Source organism: Garra rufa, chromosome 18 (assembly GCF_049309525.1).
Source record: "Garra rufa chromosome 18, GarRuf1.0, whole genome shotgun sequence".
In the NCBI taxonomy this organism is placed as follows: Eukaryota; Metazoa; Chordata; class Actinopteri; order Cypriniformes; family Cyprinidae; genus Garra; species Garra rufa.
In genome coordinates, this window is record NC_133378.1 from 34,346,042 (window position 1) to 34,364,843 (window position 18,802).

The 18,802-nt window shown below is 35.1% G+C and overlaps 3 protein-coding genes and 1 pseudogene across 4 annotated transcripts in view; all 4 read left to right on the forward strand.

Annotated features, from left to right (window-relative positions):
• The window catches only part of LOC141290946 (pleckstrin homology domain-containing family G member 5-like), a 170,865-nt gene that overhangs the window by 93,857 nt on the left and 58,206 nt on the right, over positions 1-18,802 (forward strand). The gene's annotated exons all lie outside the window — the stretch shown is intronic.
• LOC141291359 (torsin-1A-like) lies at positions 2,373-6,875 on the forward strand (annotated as a pseudogene).
• LOC141291407 (torsin-1A-like) lies at positions 8,838-10,640 on the forward strand. The gene is made up of 4 exons (XM_073823576.1): positions 8,838-9,090; positions 9,412-9,587; positions 9,732-9,865; positions 10,342-10,640. Exons 1-4 carry the CDS (start codon positions 8,905-8,907, stop codon positions 10,638-10,640), a joined length of 795 nt encoding a protein of 264 aa, XP_073679677.1. The 5' UTR covers positions 8,838-8,904.
• On the forward strand, positions 14,856-16,344 carry LOC141291409 (torsin-1B-like; the record flags this gene model as incomplete). The annotated part of the gene is made up of 4 exons (XM_073823578.1): positions 14,856-15,134; positions 15,339-15,514; positions 15,671-15,768; positions 16,091-16,344. Coding segments are annotated over 4 exons (807 nt in total), but the record flags the coding sequence as incomplete, so codon positions are not given.

An 18,802-nucleotide genomic window follows, 5' to 3' on the forward strand; every position in this document is an offset into this window, starting at 1 on the left:
GATGAGCTCTAACTCTTTCAGGTTGGAGGGTCTCCTTGCCATCCCCCTGATCTTTAGTTCCCTCCACAGATTCTCAATTGGATTTAAGTCAGAACTCTGGCTGGGCCACTGCAAAATGTTAATGTTTTTGTCTGCTAACCATTTCTTCACCACTTTTGCTGTGTGTTTTGGGTCGTTGTCGTGCTGAAATGTCCACTGGTGCCCAAGGCCTAGTTTGTCTGCAGACTGCCTGATGTTGTTGTTGAGAATTTTGATGTACTGCTCCTTTTTCATGGTGCCGTTTACTGTGATTAGTTTCCCTGGTCCACCGGCTGAAAAACACCCCCAAAACATTAGGTTCCCACCACCATGTTTGACAGTGGGGATGGTGTTCTTAGGGTTGAAGGCTTCTCCTTTTTTACGCCAAATGAAGGCTACATCATTGTGGCCAAACAATTCAATTTTTGTTTCATCTGACCATAAAACAGAAGACCAGAAGTCTTCTTCTTTGTCCAGATGAGCATTTGTAAAGACCTTGTCTGGAGAAGTGGTGTCCTCCTTGGTCTGCGTCTGTGGAACCCAGTGGTGTACAGTGTCCGTTGGACTGTCTGCCTTGAGATGTTGCCACCAGCAGAGCTCAGATTCATCAGGATGGCCTTGGTGGTGATCCTTGGATTCTTTTTTACCTCTCTCACTATCCTCCTGGCCAGCACAGGTGTCACTTTTGGCTTCCGACCACGTCCTCTGAGATTTTTCACAGTGCGGAACATCTTGTATTTTTTAATATTACTTTGCACTGTAGCCACTGGAACTTCAAAACATTTAGATATAGTCTTATAGCCCTTTCCTGACTTGTGAGCAGCCACAAGTTTGAGTTGATTAAAACAGCTGTTCCCAATAAATCAGGGTAACTAGGATGCTTTAGAACAGCTTGGACTATTTGGAATGGTATAGAACTTTGGATTTTCCTGTTGACTGTGACAGTTTGCAAAAGGTATGAATAATTTTGGACATGCCACTTTTTGTTCAAATGTAAATAAAAGTGGAGAAATATTTTTTTCCACAATGATGCATCATCTTATTATGTTTTGGGAGAAGCCTGTGTCATTTCCGGTAAAAAAAAAAAACAAAAAAAAACTTGCTGGTTGAATAAAAGTAACTTTAAGTCAGAATTTGCCAGGGGTATGAATAATTTTGGGCTTGACTGTAGGTCCATTTGGATGACATTACATCTCTGAAGCAGTGTTAAGGCTGATATGAAGCGATCCAGCTTCAGTCCCTGGAAAATATATATGTTGTACATTCAGGCACAGCTAAAGCAGTTGATTCATAAAACTGTAGGTCTATCAAGTTTTCCCCGCTCCATGTTCATATTTGATGAAGCAGACAAGATGCAACCACAGCTAATCAACACCAAAGCACAACAAAGCAATCTTCCTTTTTCTCAGTTGATGCCCAAAACTCAAGAGTTTTTTTTCCCTCCAATTTCCACATTACATTTGTAGACAATATACTAGCTATAAAATATAATTCTGCAATTAAATCTATTCACTGAACAGCAAGGATCTGAAGATTTTCGATCAAAAACAATGAGAAAGGTCTTACCTAAAACAAGTGGTCATCACACCTGAGACCCTGGACCACAAAACCATAAGGGTCAATTTAAAAAAAAATTTGAGACGTATACATCATCTGAAAGCTAAATAAATAATCTTTCCATTGATGTTTGGTTGATTAGAAAATTTGGAGAATGAGTGCAAAAACTAAATCAAAATATTGAGAAAATCGCCTTTAAAGTTGTCCGAATTAAGCTTCTAGCAACTGCATATTAGCCTGCTAATCGAAAATTAAGTATTGATATATTTACGGTAAGCAATTTACAAAATAGCTTCATAGAACACGATCTTTACTTAATATGTTGATTTTTGGCATAAAAGAAAAATCGATAATTTATACCTATACAAATTGTTGGCCTTATCTAAATATAGCCTACCCGTGCTACTTCTGTGGTCCAGGGACACATTTTTTCTTGAAAGATGAAAGTATTTTGTCATTCAATAACACAAGCACTCATAATTGGAAAGGTAAATAATAAAAAAGAACACTATATCCCACACAGTTTCTAATAGTTTATTCCTAAATATGCACATCACACATAGAACGATTGGAATTGCAAAATCACTGTAAACAGTCTCAACTATTCGGCTTTGACTGAAACCAAAGGGGGGACTGGGAAATCCATATAACCTAAATGAGATCAGTTTCCATTCTTGTTAAAACAAGAAAACCTTAAAACCTGTTCATTGAATTGCTAGGCCAATCAGCTTGCTGTATTTTTCTGAGGGACTGCACCTACACATCTTAAACTTTCAGTTTCCTTTGTGATACTTCATAATGAAAGCGTTTAATTTCTTTGTCTTTTTATTTCTTTTCTCTAACATACAAATAGCAGCATCAAATTTGAACTGGCTGAATGAGGTCTGGGATATTCTGGGGAACAAAATGCTTCGGCAATTGTTTGAGCTAGTAATTCCTGTAATAAAAGGATTTTTTGATCCGGATGATCTGTCTTTTGATTCGGAACGTGAGTACAAAACTTAAACTTATTTATCATGTTTATAAGTTAAGTTTTATTAGCACATCCAAGCCCATTAAGATGTACATCTAGATAAATGCACTTTCAGTGTAAATCGTGTGGTGCGATGTTTATTCAAAGCGTTTTTCAAAAGCGTGCAATTGAACGTGTTCGATTTTCATTTGTCAGCGGTTACTTTCGCTTTCGAATTCTGGAAGGGAGCGCGCACATGGAAGTAAATTTCATTTAACAGTTGAAGGGGACAATAAACATTTTCTGAACAGCATTTTTTAATGCGAAGACAATACATCCACAATTGTACCCAACACAATTTTGAGACCCAACACAAACAATATTTGCCTAATATCAGTGACCAATGACTGTAGATTCTGAGATCCATCTTTTAACACTGAGGACAACTGAGGGACTTAAACGCTCATTGATGCTCCAGAAAGAAAAACGATGCATTAAGAGAATTTGAAGATCCGTTAATTTAACTTATTTAGTTTTCTGGGAAACATGCGAGTGTCTTCTGTAGCCTCTGAAGGGCAGTACTAAATAAAAAAAATATAAGAGCAAAATAAGAAAAATGTACTCATCTTCATTATGTTTAAAAGTTAGACGCCTGGCTAGTTGCATTTGAGTCCTTCAGTTGTCCTCAGAGTGAAAAGATGGATCTCAAAATGATACAGTCATTGTTTGGAAAGGGTTCAAATACATAAAAATGCTGGAAAAACAAAAAAAATTGTGAGACCTAAAGGATTTAGCTGGCAGTTTAACTGTTCAGGACAAATAAGTTACTGAACTACTATCACCAAAGAAAAAAAACTAAGTATGAGAATCAGGAGTATGTAAACTTTTGAACGGGGTCATTTTTTATAAATTCAACTATTATTTTCTCTTGTGGACTATATGTAAACATCTTTTATGTGAAATATCTTATTCAGGTCAGTACTAAATTAAAAAAAAATCCTATTTTAGTCAAATAATTAACATTTTGCAGATACTTTAAGGTGTATGTAAACTTTTGACCTCAACTGTATATGTCATTTGGCCTTCTTTTTTTTTTTCTTTTTTTTTTTTTTGTTATAAATCTTAGGCCTGTTATTTTTTTCCCAAACAAGTAAATTGCAACACAACACATCTCATGTCTGATTATGCAGACTACAAAAATATGTTCGTATTAATGTTTTAAAACATTTATATCTTTCAGGTTTGAAAGCAGATTTAGAAGAATCTCTCTTTGGGCAGCACATTGCATCTGATGTTGTATTAAAAGCTGTATCATCATTTATGAGTGACAGCAACCCAAACAAACCACTGGTCCTCTCTTTCCATGGAACTACAGGAACTGGAAAGAACTATGTTGCTAAAATAATCGCAAGAAACGTTTACAAAAAAGGGGAGCAGAGCGAGCATTTTCACTTATTTTTACCAGAACATCATGTTTCGGACACTGTAAGTAAAAAGGCTACATACTGTATTTTACTAAGATAGTTTGGAATGAATAACCTATTGGTCAGATTTGTCTGCCATCACTAAAATAATCCGGGCTACTACTTTACCATGGCTACTGTAGTTAAAGTTACAAAGCTGTATAATTTATATACTTATTATGAATTATAATGTTGCTCTATCAGGCATTTGCATGTTTTTCAGGCACAGATAAAGCAGTTGATTCATAAAAGTGTGTCAAGTTTTCCCTGCTCCATGTTTATATTTGATGAAGTAGAAAAGATGCAACCACAACTGATTGATGCCATAAAACCTTTCCTCGACTACAATTCATATGTAGATGGAGTGTCTTTCCGCAATGCCATCTTCATTTTCCTCAGGTAAAGCCCTCAACTAAGATTTAGAATTTTCACATACCAGTTAAACATATAAAATGTAATTCTGTAATTACATAAGCTGTGTTTACTTGTAGTAATGCAGGTGGGAATGTGATTTCTGAAGTGACTCTGGGTTTCTGGAGAGAGAAGAGAAGTCGGGAAGACATCATGATGAACAGCATGGAACTGGAGGCTAAAATCTTTCAACACATCATGAGTGAAGAAAGTATGTGATTTAATTAAAGTATGTGCATATGTTTAGTCTGTACATTAGAGTTCAAAAGTTTACACCCCCCTTTCAAAATTTGAAAATTGTTAATTATTAGACCAAAATAAAAGGGATCATACAAAATGCATGTTATTGTCTATTTAGTACTGACCTGAATAAGATATTTCACATAAAAGATGTTTACATATAGTCCAAAAAAGAAAATAATAGTTAAATTTATAAAAAAAATAACCCTGTTTAAAAGTTTCTTAATACTGTGTTGTTACCTGAAAGATCCACAGCTGTGTTTTTTGTTTAGTGATAGTTGTTCAAGAGTCCCTTGTTTGTCCTGAACAGTTAAACTGCCTGCTGTTCTTCATAAAAATCCTTCAGGTCGTACAAATTCTTTGGTTTTCCAGCATTTTTGTGTATTTGAACCCTTTCCAACAATGACTGTATGATTTTAAGATCCATTTTTTCACACTGAGAACAACTGAAGGACTCATATGCAACTATTACAGAAGGTTCAAATGCTCACTGATGCTCTAAAAGAAAAAACTATGCATTAAGAATCGGGGGTGAAAACTTTTGAAAAGAATGGAGATCTGTACATTTTTTTATTTTGCCTAAATATCATATTTTTTTTAATTTAGTACTGCCCTTCAGAGGCTACAGGAGATAGTTACATGTTTCCCAAAAGACAAAATAAGTTGCATTCATTTACCCTGATCTTCAAATTCAAAAGGTTTTAACCCTCCGGCTCTTAATGCATGTTTTTTCCTTCTGGAGCATCAGTGAGTATTTGAACCTTCTGTAATAGTTATAATGTCATCTGTGAGAAAAGATGGATCTTAAAATCATACAGTCATTGTTGAAAAAAAGGGTTCAAATACACCAAAATGCTGGAAATTCAAAGAATTTGTGGGACATGAAGTGGGCCTTTTTTTTTTTTTTTTTGAAGAACAGCAGGCCGTTTAATTGTTCAGGACAAACAAGGGACTCATGAACAAATATCACGAAACACAAAAACACAGCTGTGGATCATTCAGGTAACAACACAGTATTAAGAATCAAGTGTATGTAAACTTTTGAACCGGGTCCATTTTTTATAAATTCAACTATTATTTTCTTTTGTGGACTATATGTAAACATCTTCTATGTGAAATATCTTATTCAGGTCAGAACTAAATAAAAAATAACATGCATTTTGTATAATCCCTCTTATTTTGGTAAAATAATTAACATTTTGCAGATTCTGAACGGGGGATTTCAACTGTATATGACAAGCAGTCATTCACGAGACTCTTTACCTTGTATAGAATAAATGATAAATGTATTTTGGATTAACATTATTTGGTTACATTTTTGTATTGCATACATTAAATATGTTCCTCTAGAAACACTATTACACTTTTTTTGTGTATGTCTGTTCAGCAGGTGGATTTTCACACTCCAGTCTAATAAAGAAGCACCTGATTGATCACTATGTTCCTTTTCTTACCTCTGGAGCTGAAGCATGTGCGTCAGTGTGTCATGGCTCAGATGCTTCATTTGAATATGACTCAAGACCATGAGCTGGCAGATAAAGTGGCCAGAGACATGCCCTTCTTCCCTGAAAAAGAGAGAATATTTTCTGTGAAAGGCTGCAAGTCTGTCAGACAGAAGTTACAACTATATCAATGAGTATGGTATATAGTGCATATTTAAGGTAGACAATATCATATTTATTAATATTAATAATATGAAGTTAATATTGGTTAAATGGGACAGGAAAAATCCTGCCCATACCCAGTTAGGGTAAAACAAAAAAGAAAAAATATAAGCCAGGGCATTGAAAATGGGTTGTGGATGGGTATTCCAGCATGACAATGATCCATAACACATGGGCAAGAAAACAAAGAAGCATATTAAGGTCCTGGAGTGGTCTAGCCAGTCTCCAGACCTTAATCCCATAGAAAATCTGTGGAGGGAGTTGAAGGTTCGAGTTGCCAAATGTCAGCCTCGAAACTTGAATGACTTGGGGAGGATCTGCAAAGAGAAGGGGCACAAAATCCCTCCTGAGATGTGTGCAAACCTGCTGGCCAACTACAAGAAACGTCTGACCTCTGTGATTGCCAACAAGGGTTTTGCCGCCAAGTATTAAGTCATGTTTTGCGAAATACTTATTTCACTCATTAAAATGCAAATCAATTGATACATTTTTTTAAAATGTGTTTTTCTGGATTTTTTTAGTTGTTATTCTGTCTCTCTTTGTTCAAATAAACATACCATCAAAACTGTAGACTGATCATTTCTTTGTCAGTGGGCAAACGTACAAAATCAGTGGGGGGTCAAATAAATCTTCCCTCACTGTATGCCTAGTAAGACCTTGCTTAGCTGATTCAGTTGTGTTTAATTGGGGTTGGAGCTAGACTCAAGAGACTCAATCACAAAATGAACACATAAGGAATAAACAATATGCAAAACAAAACCATTTTTCATACATAATGAAAAAATATTATTTAAGAGTTCGTAAAGTTCTGTGGTGGTCATGGTTACAGCAAGTTAACATCAACATGCCAGAAACTGGGAAAACAAGAAAAACGAGTTTTCATGCTTGTAGTCTGGATTCTAGTGGTGTCTTCAAATTTGCTTGAAATTGCTGTTGGTTTCAGCAGTCTGCAAAAAGAAGATAGAGTTACGATTTGTGACCCAGGAGCACAAAACCAGTCGTAAGTAGGTACATTATGTAAACATCCTATCCTACATTTATCAAAATGTACTTTTGGATTAGTAATATGCATTGCTAAGAACTTAATGTGGACAACTTAAAAAGCGATTTCTTCAGTATTTTTATTTCTTGCACCCTTATATTCTAGATGTTCAAACAGTTGTATCTCAGCCAAATGTTGTCATATCAGTAAATCAACATACCATACATCAATGGAAAGATTGCTTATACAGCTTTCAGAAGATGTTTAAATCTCAATTTCAAAAAACTGACCCTTATTACTGGTTTTGTGGTCCAGGGTCACCTTTCTACAGTTGTATGGTCAGTCGTATGGCTCTTTCCCATTTTACATGTCTTGTGTGTTTTTTCGTGGCATTCAAGCTAAACCCTAACACTGCAGAGGACTGCCACTTGTTTACACTCAGTGGGTGTAACTGCAGCGACTCCCTTCTGTGACATCATGTGCATACCTTAGGCTATAAAAGACATCTACGCATTTCCTGAACGAGTGCAGTTTACTCTTAATCCGTCAGTTCTTTTAGTTACTTTCCAAAAAACGAAACTGAGACTAAAAGGGGCCTAGATTATTGACCTTCACAATGAATGCACAGCATTTGTTATTAGTTTTATTGCTGGTGACCAATATAAGATTATCTTCAGGTGTTCTGGATGTGTTTGCGGCTGCTGCATCTTATGTGATTTATACCTTTTTTGAACGGGACGGTTTGCTGCCTTTTGACCCTAAAGGTAAGTAAAACTGCAAAATAATGTACTGTATGTTTTGGCAATATACTTTTGAGTTATTTATGGTTCATTTGCTTCAAATGTTAGCTTTGTTTCCAACAGATATGCAGGTGAATTTGTCAAATAACTTCACAACAACTTTGGTAGTAAAAGGGTTGCGTAACTTTTTTATCCTATGTGACAGCAAAATGTTTATTCCCATGTGGTTTTAATGTTGATAGCAAATTCCCATATTACGTTTAATGTGGTACCACATATATGTAGTCAAGTGGTTTTAAGAAGACAAACAGCATTAATGAAAGAATGGGGGATGAAAAGAAATGAAATTACACTCTTCATAATGATTCCCTTTCTGAATTACAGCAATATTGTTTTTAATTTTCAGTGTTATTATAAAATTACTTTCAAATGTTATTTTATACAGTTTTAGAAATAATTTGTCATGTGGTCATAAAAGTTTCAAAAATGCAGAAAATGTGCCAGATTCTTTTGGTGTACTTCTCTGGTTTTTCATGAGAAATTTGTCCAGCTGAGGCCAGCAAACCTGCACAAGTCTAGCTTAAGCTACAGTCTGCTTAACAACTAACAACATTTTATTTTGTGATTGTACTTTTTTTGTTTGTTTTAGGTGTGATTTCATTGTACTGAAACATAAAATGCAACAATATTGAAATGTGTGAGCTTTCTAGGTTATTTAGCAATTTTCTTTATAGTACAAATATTATCATTGCAACCTACAAACAGTCTTTGACTTCACATATCTTCACATCTTTCAGGTTTGAAAGCAGATTTAGAAAAATCTCTCTTTGGGCAGCACATTGCATCTGATGTTGTATTAAAAGCTGTATCATCATTTATGACTGACAGCAAACCAAACAAACCGCTGGTGCTCTCTTTCCATGGGACTACAGGAACTGGAAAAAACCATGTCACCAGAATCATTGCAAAAAATGTGTATGAAAAAGGGGAAGACAGTGAGCATGTTCACACGTATACGGCTAAACATCATTTCCCAAACAAAAACAACTTAGATGTTTACAGTGTGAGTTAATGGTAGTACTTGTAGCCTTGGCCTAAGACTTTATCAAATTACATTTATAACAAAAAATCAGGCTGTAGCTGGGGATTTAGCTCATTTACAGAATCTGTATTTAAAATGTTTGCACTAATGAAGCTGCATTTCTGTTAAACTGAGAGCATTTTTGCCCTGGATTTATTACTACACTAAAACATGGTAAATTGTATTTGTAAAACTGTGAAAGCAAAAATAATGTTTAATAGAATTACATATTTTAAAACATGCAGTTGTAGACGTTATGCAAATAGCAGAACCAACTAAGATTTGCATGTTCTGTATATTCAGGCACAGCTAAAGCAGTGGATTCATGGAAATGTTTCACGTTTTCCCCACTCCATGTTCATATTTGATGAAATGGAGAAGATGCATCCAGAGCTGATTGACACCTTAAAGGCCTTTCTGGACTACAACGCCCGTGTAGACGGAGTGTCATTCCGCCATGCAATATTCATTTTTCTCAGGTAAAGCCCTCAAATTAGAGGTTTGTTTTTCAAATTCAATATACTATGTAAGCTACGAAATATTTAAGCACAGGTTATTAAATGATAATTAAATTAAATTGCTCTCTGAAAAGATTGATCTAACTAAGTTGTGTTTAATTATAGTAATACAGCTGGGAAGGTGATTGTTGAAGTAGCTCTGGATTTCTGGAAAGAAGGCAAAGATCGGGGAAAGATATGGATGAACAGCAAGGAACTAGAGACTAAAATCTTTCAAGACATTTTCAATGATAAGAAAAGTATGTTTTGAAAAATCATTAAAGAATTATATATATATGTATATATATATATGTACACACACACACACACACACACACACACACACACACACACACACACACTGTACATTCAGTATATTTCAAAAGCCAGTATAGATTTTAAAATATATTTACATATAAAATATATTACAATCAATATTTGGCCATTATATATATATATATATGTAAGTCACATCATCTTTCAGGGAGAATCTGCATTAATTTTACACTTTTACTTTTTTGTAATTTTACACAGTGCAAAGAAAATACTGCTATTTTCACTTAGTGCAAATAGCCTCTGTCATATTCATTTTGTCCTCAATTGACACAGTATGTTTTTCAATGGTTGTATCTTAAATTATTGAAATTCAAATTGATTTTGCTCAAACCTAAATATGCAGTTGCATTTATTTTACTAATAACTTCTTTCATTTTTAATGTGTATGTCTGTTCTGCAGGTGGATTTCTGTACTCTGCTATCATAGATCATCATTTGGTTGATCATTACATTCCTTTCCTACCTCTGGAGCTGAAGCATGTACGTCAGTGTGTCATGGCTGAGATGATCCATATGAAAATCAACCAAGACTATGATTTGGCAGATGAAGTTGCCAGAGACATGCCCTTCTTCCCTGAAAAAGAGAAAATATTTGCTGTTAAAGGCTGCAAGTCTGCCAGACAGAAGTTGATGCTGTATATTGAGGAAAATGAGCATGCTGCCCTTCCTGATTTGGACAAATACAGCAATGAAGAATGACCTTACAGCTCCCATTTGTGTTTACTTAGTTTTTGCAGTAATTGCATTTTGACATTTGGCAGGATGGTCCAAAATGTCCCCCACTACTCACACACACAAACACTCCTATCAGACAATAGGTGGCGCTATAATAAGCACTTTAACGTTGTCTGCACAGGTGAAAATCTAATTGTTTTCTCCTCTGACTTCCTAAGTCAAGCAGAACATTTATTTATTTATTTATTTATTTATTGCTATTGATAAAAGTATTCCTCTATCCTGAGCTTTTTTTTTTAAAAACTCATCCATTTATCCAATAAGTGTATTAAGCATGGCTACAAAATGAATTAACCTATATATTCTAAATTGTTTGACTAATAAAAATTCTTTTGATAACTTTTTGTCATTATTGTTTATAGATGATGCATGCAAATGGTGGTTTAAAGACAGAATATGTAAGTTTTTTTTTTTTCAAATTATCCAAAAACCACTAGAACAGTGCTGTATATTTTGCTGACTTAGGTAAATCCAGAGAAATACTCAATTTTTACCAGTGTAACGGACAGTGTCCTGTGTCACCTGCCAATGACGTCATACACTTTCGATTTTCCAGTTTTATTTAGAAACATAGAAACATTAAAGATGCTTTAATATGTTTTGCCTTTTATTAGGTGACAAATGCACAATAGCATTTAAACGCATCTAGTATAATAAAAAACAGCGCTGCTGGAAGAAGCGGAAGTGCTTGACTGTGGCTTAATAAAAGCTCTGCTGCCTTTGAGCCATGTATTGCGCTTGTCCATTATTAGCAATTGCTCCAGCGGCCTTGTTTCACTTCCATGACTTTCAGCCCCACCCTGCTTAATACTACAATGACCTTAATTTAAAGCAACACTAAGTAGTTTTGTTTTTTTTTTACCTAAAAATAATGTTTCCGAACTCATGTCAGTGGTTCATCAACTCATAACAGGGTAAAACGAAGTGAAGGATGACAATAACTGCCAAAATCACCCCAAATGTTCGACCGTTTCCAAAGTTGTTCATTCTAAGTTTGTGTTTAGCGTTTTTGATTGCTAGCATGCTTGAGTTAGTAGTTGTGAGTTTATTTTTGGCGATGGAGGACATTTGACCGGGAAACTAAATTCCGAACTTATTACGGTAACGGTATGAAGGTCAAATACTTGTAGGCGGGCCCGGACATAGGCATGGGCAAGGTGGGGCAATGCCCCCCTAAATGCTGTGACTGCCCCCCCAAACGTGAAGGCATGCAAAATTCCGAATTTCATAAAAATTTAAAGTAAAATGGTCAGAGCACTCTTTGCTCGCTTTCAAACTAGCTACTGATTGGTAGATGCGTAGGGAGGGAGTGGCTCACTTTACTCGCTTGCTTGTCTCACTTGCTCACAGTCACAGCACGGCAGAGCTCAAAACTCAGACATCGTTCTAAGTAACTTTTCTTTTGCGGTCTCTCACCGGAATTATTTGATTACTGTAACTCTGTTCTTGTTCTCTCTTATCTCTCTCTCTTTCTCCTCACTCATTTACAATTTGTTGAAGTGAATCAAGTAACGAGTCGACAATGAGCAGATTTCTGGTTGCTAAAGCTAAACCTAGCAGTAGCAGCGGAGCCGGTGTCATGAGAAATCCAGTCCCCACCCGGAATCTGGTCTCCATTAGGACCCAGAGTGATCTTATTGGTTCAATCAAAGAACTTATAAGGCTGTATCCGAAATCGCCCCCTATACCCTCAAATAGTGCACTATTTGAGGGGACAGCCATTTTAAGTGGTGTTCGAAACCATAGTGGACATTCCCGAGTGCACTCATTCAATCCCACAATGCACCGCGTGTACAACCGATGTACGCTCAACAGCTAGAGATAACCCATAATGCACTGAGAGAGTCGCACGCCGACTGAATTCCCGCGTCTCGCCAGACGATGGCGCCCGCAGCTGAATCATCCATCCGTTCATTTTACAACGCGCTGGTTCATGGCGTAATACAGCGTACAACACAGGTAACAATTCGTTGTAAATTGATTATTAACTTTTTTAACCAGGGTTTATACGTAAATTCCTTGACATAGTTCAAGATAAATCCTTTAATCTTACTACTCGAACTGTCTGTTTTAAATGATTGTTAAACAGTAAGCAATACAATGCAAAAGCGGCAGTCCTTCCGGTGCACTTAGTGTCCGAATTCACTCACTCGTTTTCATTCACTCCTTCAAGTGAACTGTACGAGTGGACTAATGTAGGGAATAGTGAATGAGGGTATAGGGGGCGATTTCGGATACAGCCATACTCTTTGGTTCAATTGACTTCTAATGGGTATTGATTTTAGCGCCTGATTACAATTCCTGCACAATCACGTTATATTTTATATAGTTAGAAATGCGTTATAATGACCATAAATGTCTTTTAAACTGCATAGTAGAATTATGTTTCTAAAACATAATAGAACAGCGTTTTACACTGATAGTGAATTATCCTCGTTTTCTGATTATACATTGACATTTAAAACCACTTAAACTTTGATTTACTCGTGCATTATTTATTCAGACGTTATATTGCTATATAGCATTTAAATACGTTTTTCCATAAAGAAATTGTGGATAATTACAAATGTATGCGTTATTAAATTACTTTTTATAGTAAAATTACACCATTGTATTAGATGTATTATATGTATGTTGTTTTTTATAAAAATATAGACATTTTTGATCAGGCATTACCGCCGGGATCCTAAAGGGGACCCGATTTCGGGGCGGTCTCAATTTGTCACTACACCGGCTCATCGGGTGGTAGTACAAAACTAAGAAATAAAAACGACAAAAAAATACACAAAAAAAGAAATTAAAAAATATATAAGTAAAATAAAAGACAAAAAAATGAAAGGATAGATAGATAAACAAACAAACACAAAAAACCTTAAATACAGCATCAAAAGGGCACAAGCCAGTGTCCTATTTGTGCCAGTCCCAAGCCCGGGTAAATGCAGAGGGATTAGGGCATCAAACATAAAACCTATAAGACAAATCAATTGGATCAAAGGAGAATATAGAGATATGGATAGGTGGACTGATGTGATGAAAGCATAATATAGCTTTCTTTGTATAGATGATTAGAGAATCTTATTTCTTATTCTTGATTTTTATTTTCATTATTCTTTTTTATTCTTTTTTTACTCACCTTCTAGTTTTTTGACTAATTGACATTTTACTATTTTACATTTTACTATCGGTTACTCAGGAAAAAGGTGGATAATTCATAGTGGTTTAGAAATTCATCTGCAAGGTTGTCTGAATAATAGCCTACTTGTAAATATTTGGCTCCACCCGCTGGTAATCATGTGTATTTTCAAGCGGCTCACGTGCACATAAGACTACTTGGATGACATTACCTGTTTGAAGCAGTGTCGAAGCTATGTGGAAAGACTGGTTAATTGTGATTTTTGTCCGTTTTTATTTTGAGTTTCTACTGCAGCCTGTGGTGTGGAGGGACCTGTGACATACAAAAGTATATATTTAATAAATAAAATAAGAAGATTTATTGCTAACATGCAGGCTACACAAAGAAAAACCAAAATGGTTCAATCATTGAAAACAATTTACTAGTCTATTATTATCAACTATACCTATTCTCTATGTTTGACTGAGGCCAAGGTGGGAACTGCAATCTGTTATTGTATAGCTAAGCCAATCAGCTTGCTGAATATTTCTGAGGGCGTGTATTAGGCTCCACCTACATCTGTCAGGTTTCTCAGAGTTCTACGAACTAAGGATAGCTTTCATGATGAAATTGCATCTTTTTGTAGTTTTATTTCTGGCGTCTAATTTAACATTAGCAGCATCAGATTTGAGTTGGCTAGGTGAAGTCTGGGATATTATGGGTAAAAAATTGGCTGAGCAAATGTTGGAGACATTTGAACCGGATTATCTGGTTTTTGATTCGAAACGTGAGTCAAAATAATTATAATTTATCATATATATTTGCTATGTTTATAAGTTTTTATTAGCAAATCCAAGTACATTAGCTAAGCTTTTTATGTAAATCTTCACTTTCAGTCACATTTTGAACTACTTCTATAGTACCTGTGTAATGAAATCTCATATGTAGGTTATGTTTTAATATAGCATTTTGAACATTATAGATATGGCTTACTTTATGTGGTGAAATTAATAATTTGTTTTAAAGTGTCTTGCCTGATAATTTTCCCTGATTAATGTCTTGTTACATTCACATTTTCAGGTTTGAAGGAAGATTTAAGACAATCTCTCTATGGGCAGCACGTTGTGTCTGATGTTGTATTAAAAGCTGTAACATCATTTATGACTGACAGCAACCCAAACAAACCACTGGTCCTCTCTTTCTACGGGACTACAGGAACTGGAAAAAATCATGTTACTACAATCATCGCAAGAAACATTTACAAAAAAGGGAAAAACAGCGAGAATGTTCACTTATTTTCACCTTACCTTCATTTTTCATACAAGGATGATTTACACATCTACAGTGTAAGTAAATAATACATATTTCACTAAGATAGTTCAAAATAGGTGTAAGTGTTGCCAGTGTTTTGTCAATAGATATGTCTGTAAGAGCAGATTAAACCCTGTGAGTTATTTTTATGTTTTTTTTATACTTTTTTTTTTCTTTTTTCTTAATTTAAGCATACATCCAAACACAATTTAGTGAGCTTGTGTTTGCATGTTCTTCAGGCAAATCTAAAGAAATGGATTTCTGGAAATGTATCAAGTTTTCCCCGCTCCATGTTCATATTTGATCAAATGGACTACATGCTTCCAGAGCTGATCGACGTCATAAAACCTTTTCTGGGCTACAGTGCCCATATAGATGGAGTGTCATTTCGCAAAGCAATCTTCATTTTTCTCAGGTGATGCACTAAAATCAGAAGTTTGATTTTGTTTTAATTTCAACATTTACGTTGTAAGCAACATATTAGTAATGCAACATAAAATGTAATTCTGTAAATTATTTCCTCCACTCTCCCAAAATTGTGACTCTGTGACTGAGCTGTGTTTATTTGTAGTAATGCAGGAGGGCAAATGCTTTCCAAATTGGCTCTGGATTTCTGGCGAGAAGGCAAAGATCGGAAAGCGATCAGTATGAACATCATGAATGAAAAGAGTATGAGATTTTATTGAATTATGTGCATATATGTTTAGCCTACATGAGTTTGTATATAAAGTAGTCATCCCCAAAATGCTTTTACCTTGTTATGAATAAATCAAAAATGTATTTTTGTCATTCATTAACACAAACATACCTATATGTCAGGTAAATCATTAAAAAAAAGAACATTAACCTATATCCCACACTGGTTTAATCTATTTTTGTTATATTCTGTTACATATATTTTTTAAATTGGTTTATCCCTTAATGAATATTCGGTTACGTTCTTTTATTATATGCATTAAATAAGTAATTTTTTTGTATGTCTGTTCTACAGGTAAATTTCTGCGCTCTAGTATCATAGATGATCTGGTTGATCATTATATTCCTTTCCTACCTCTGGAGCTAAAGCATGTGCGCCAGTGTGTCATGACTGAGATGGTTCATCTGAAAATACCCCAAGACTTTAAACTGGCAGATCAAGTGGCCAGAGCCATGCCATTCTACCCTGAAAAAGAGGAAGTATTTTCTGTTAAAGGCTGTAGGTCTGTGAGACAGATGTTGGCTCTCAAAATCCATTTTTTTATATGAACAACTTTAATAGCACTTGTTATCCACTTTTTTACTGTTGCTTTTTTTAACTGAATTAAAACTTGGAAGTCAGCTTGTCTAACAGATATTTCTTGCTGGATGAAGGACCATCATCTTCAACTCAACCTTGTCAAGACAGAACTTGTGGTTCCATCAAACCCATAGTTTTTTCACAATTTAACCATCCTGTTAGGCACATCAACCATAACTCCTTGGAGTTGTAATTGATGACCAGCTGACTTTCTCAGACCACATTGCTAAAACTGCCCGGTCCTGCAGATTTGCTTTACTCAACATCAGGAAGATCAGGCCCTTTCTTTCAGAACATGCTTCACAACTCTATGTTCAAGCTCTTGTTCTGTCCAGGCTAGACTATTACAATGCTCTTTTGGCAGGTCTTCCAGCCATGCACATCACACCTCTCTTCATCAATTTGCACTGGCTACTAATAGCTGCATTAATTCAAGGCATTAATGTTTGCCTACAAAACCACCACTGGCTCTGCTCTCCTTTACCTAAATTCATTACTTCAGACTTAGGTGCCCTCTAGAAGCTTGTGTTCTGCTAGTGAATGGCACTTTATTGTGCCATACCAAAGAGGCACAAAATCACTTTCACAGACTTTCACATTAAATGTACCCTCCCGGTGGAATGACCTGCCCAACTCAATCCGAGCAGCTTAGCCATCTTCAAGAATCTGTTAAACACATCTCTTCCATCTTTATTTGACCCTCTAACTCTAGCACCCTCTATTCTAATTCTATTCTTTTTTTTAAAAAACTTGCCCTATTAGACTTATACTGTACTCTATTCATTTACTTACTGCTTGTTTTCTTAAAAAAAAAAAAACTAATACAAGCTTCTCTGTTCTTGTTGTATTCTATATATCTATTTGTAGGCACTAGCTTGCTTTTTCTTTTTATATAATAAAACAACATGCTGATCCAAATTCAAGATCATATAAATGTAATAGAATATGATTAATTTGGACCAGTTTTGCTTACCATATGTATGTATAAGTGTGTGTTGAGGAAAACTTTACAGTGCAAGTTAAATTAATTAGAAATTACATATAATTTGGCATTAAAATGTAAGGTATTGCACATTTTATTGATGAGTCAAACATATGTATTTTGTGAAAAGTTTGCAACTGTTTTTTTAATTGCTTAATTAAAAGCACCACAATTATTACACAGTGTTGTCTGTTAAATAGTGAAATAACAGTAAATAAAAATGTTTGACATTCATTTTGAATTTCAAAATGACCAAAATAATAGACTGTAACTTTTGCTGAAATGCATAATAAATGGAACAGCTTTGATAGTATATGGATTATTTATGTTGCTAAGGAAAACAATCAGTAGTCAATTTGATGACTTTGAAAATCACATAATATTTGGTTGCGTAGCAATAGTCTACTGACAGAATAGAAACAGTAATTTTCCACCTCCTGTCGCAACAATATAACCGGCACCAGTGGTGTCAAAAGTATTCACATTCATTACTCAAGTAGAAGTATAGATACTAAGATTTAAAAAGACTTTTGTAGAAGTTGAAGTATCAACTCAAGCTTTTTACTCAAGTAAAAGTATAAAAGTACTGGTTTCAAAACTACTTAAAGTAAAAAAGTAAAAGTAATGTAAGGGAAAAAAATGCCATTAAGGACCAAAGCTTAGGCCGCGCCACAGGGGCCTATTGTGCACTACCCCACCTCCCCAAAAAACATTTCTAAAGGCCATAATGACTATGTTATATTAAAATGTTAATGTTGAAAAATTTGGAATGCACTAGGCTACCTGTTTTAGCTGCATATTTGCCAATTGAAAATAAACGCATTTTATTACAATGCAAATAGGCTACATTAAAGAACCATAAATGTGTACTACTGAGCATTAACGTGTTTCATGGAGCGGAAGATATGATGATTAGTTGCTGCCTATAAGTATTGTTATCGCAACATTGTCAATCGCGTTGTCAATCGCAAACTATTATTTATTCAAACGTCTTTCTATCAAACTACCTACTATAGCTTCATTTGCAGAGGATGAAGAGAAAGCACCCGTTTGATAAATAAGCAAGTAGTCGAGAAATAATAACTTGTAAGAAATCATCTTTTTTGAGTAATGACCCGAACACTGGCTATATCCTTGCTGGAGTGCAGGGCTGGACTGGGGTTAACATTTGGCCTTGGACAAATCCAGCCCATCCAGCCTACAAGTTCCCCCGTGAGTTTTGTTGGATTATAGGGCCTTTAATTAAAGTAAATAAATGAATGAATAAAACAGGACAGAATCAAATAATGTTAGATACTGAATTCAAATGCGACTTTTATTAATAATTTATAAAATTAATAATGCATTTTTGTCACATAAAAATGCATGCAGTAAAGCATTGATTTTGAGCTAGAATGCAGGACTTTTATTGCTAAGAAATTCTGTAAAAATTACTTACTTTTGTA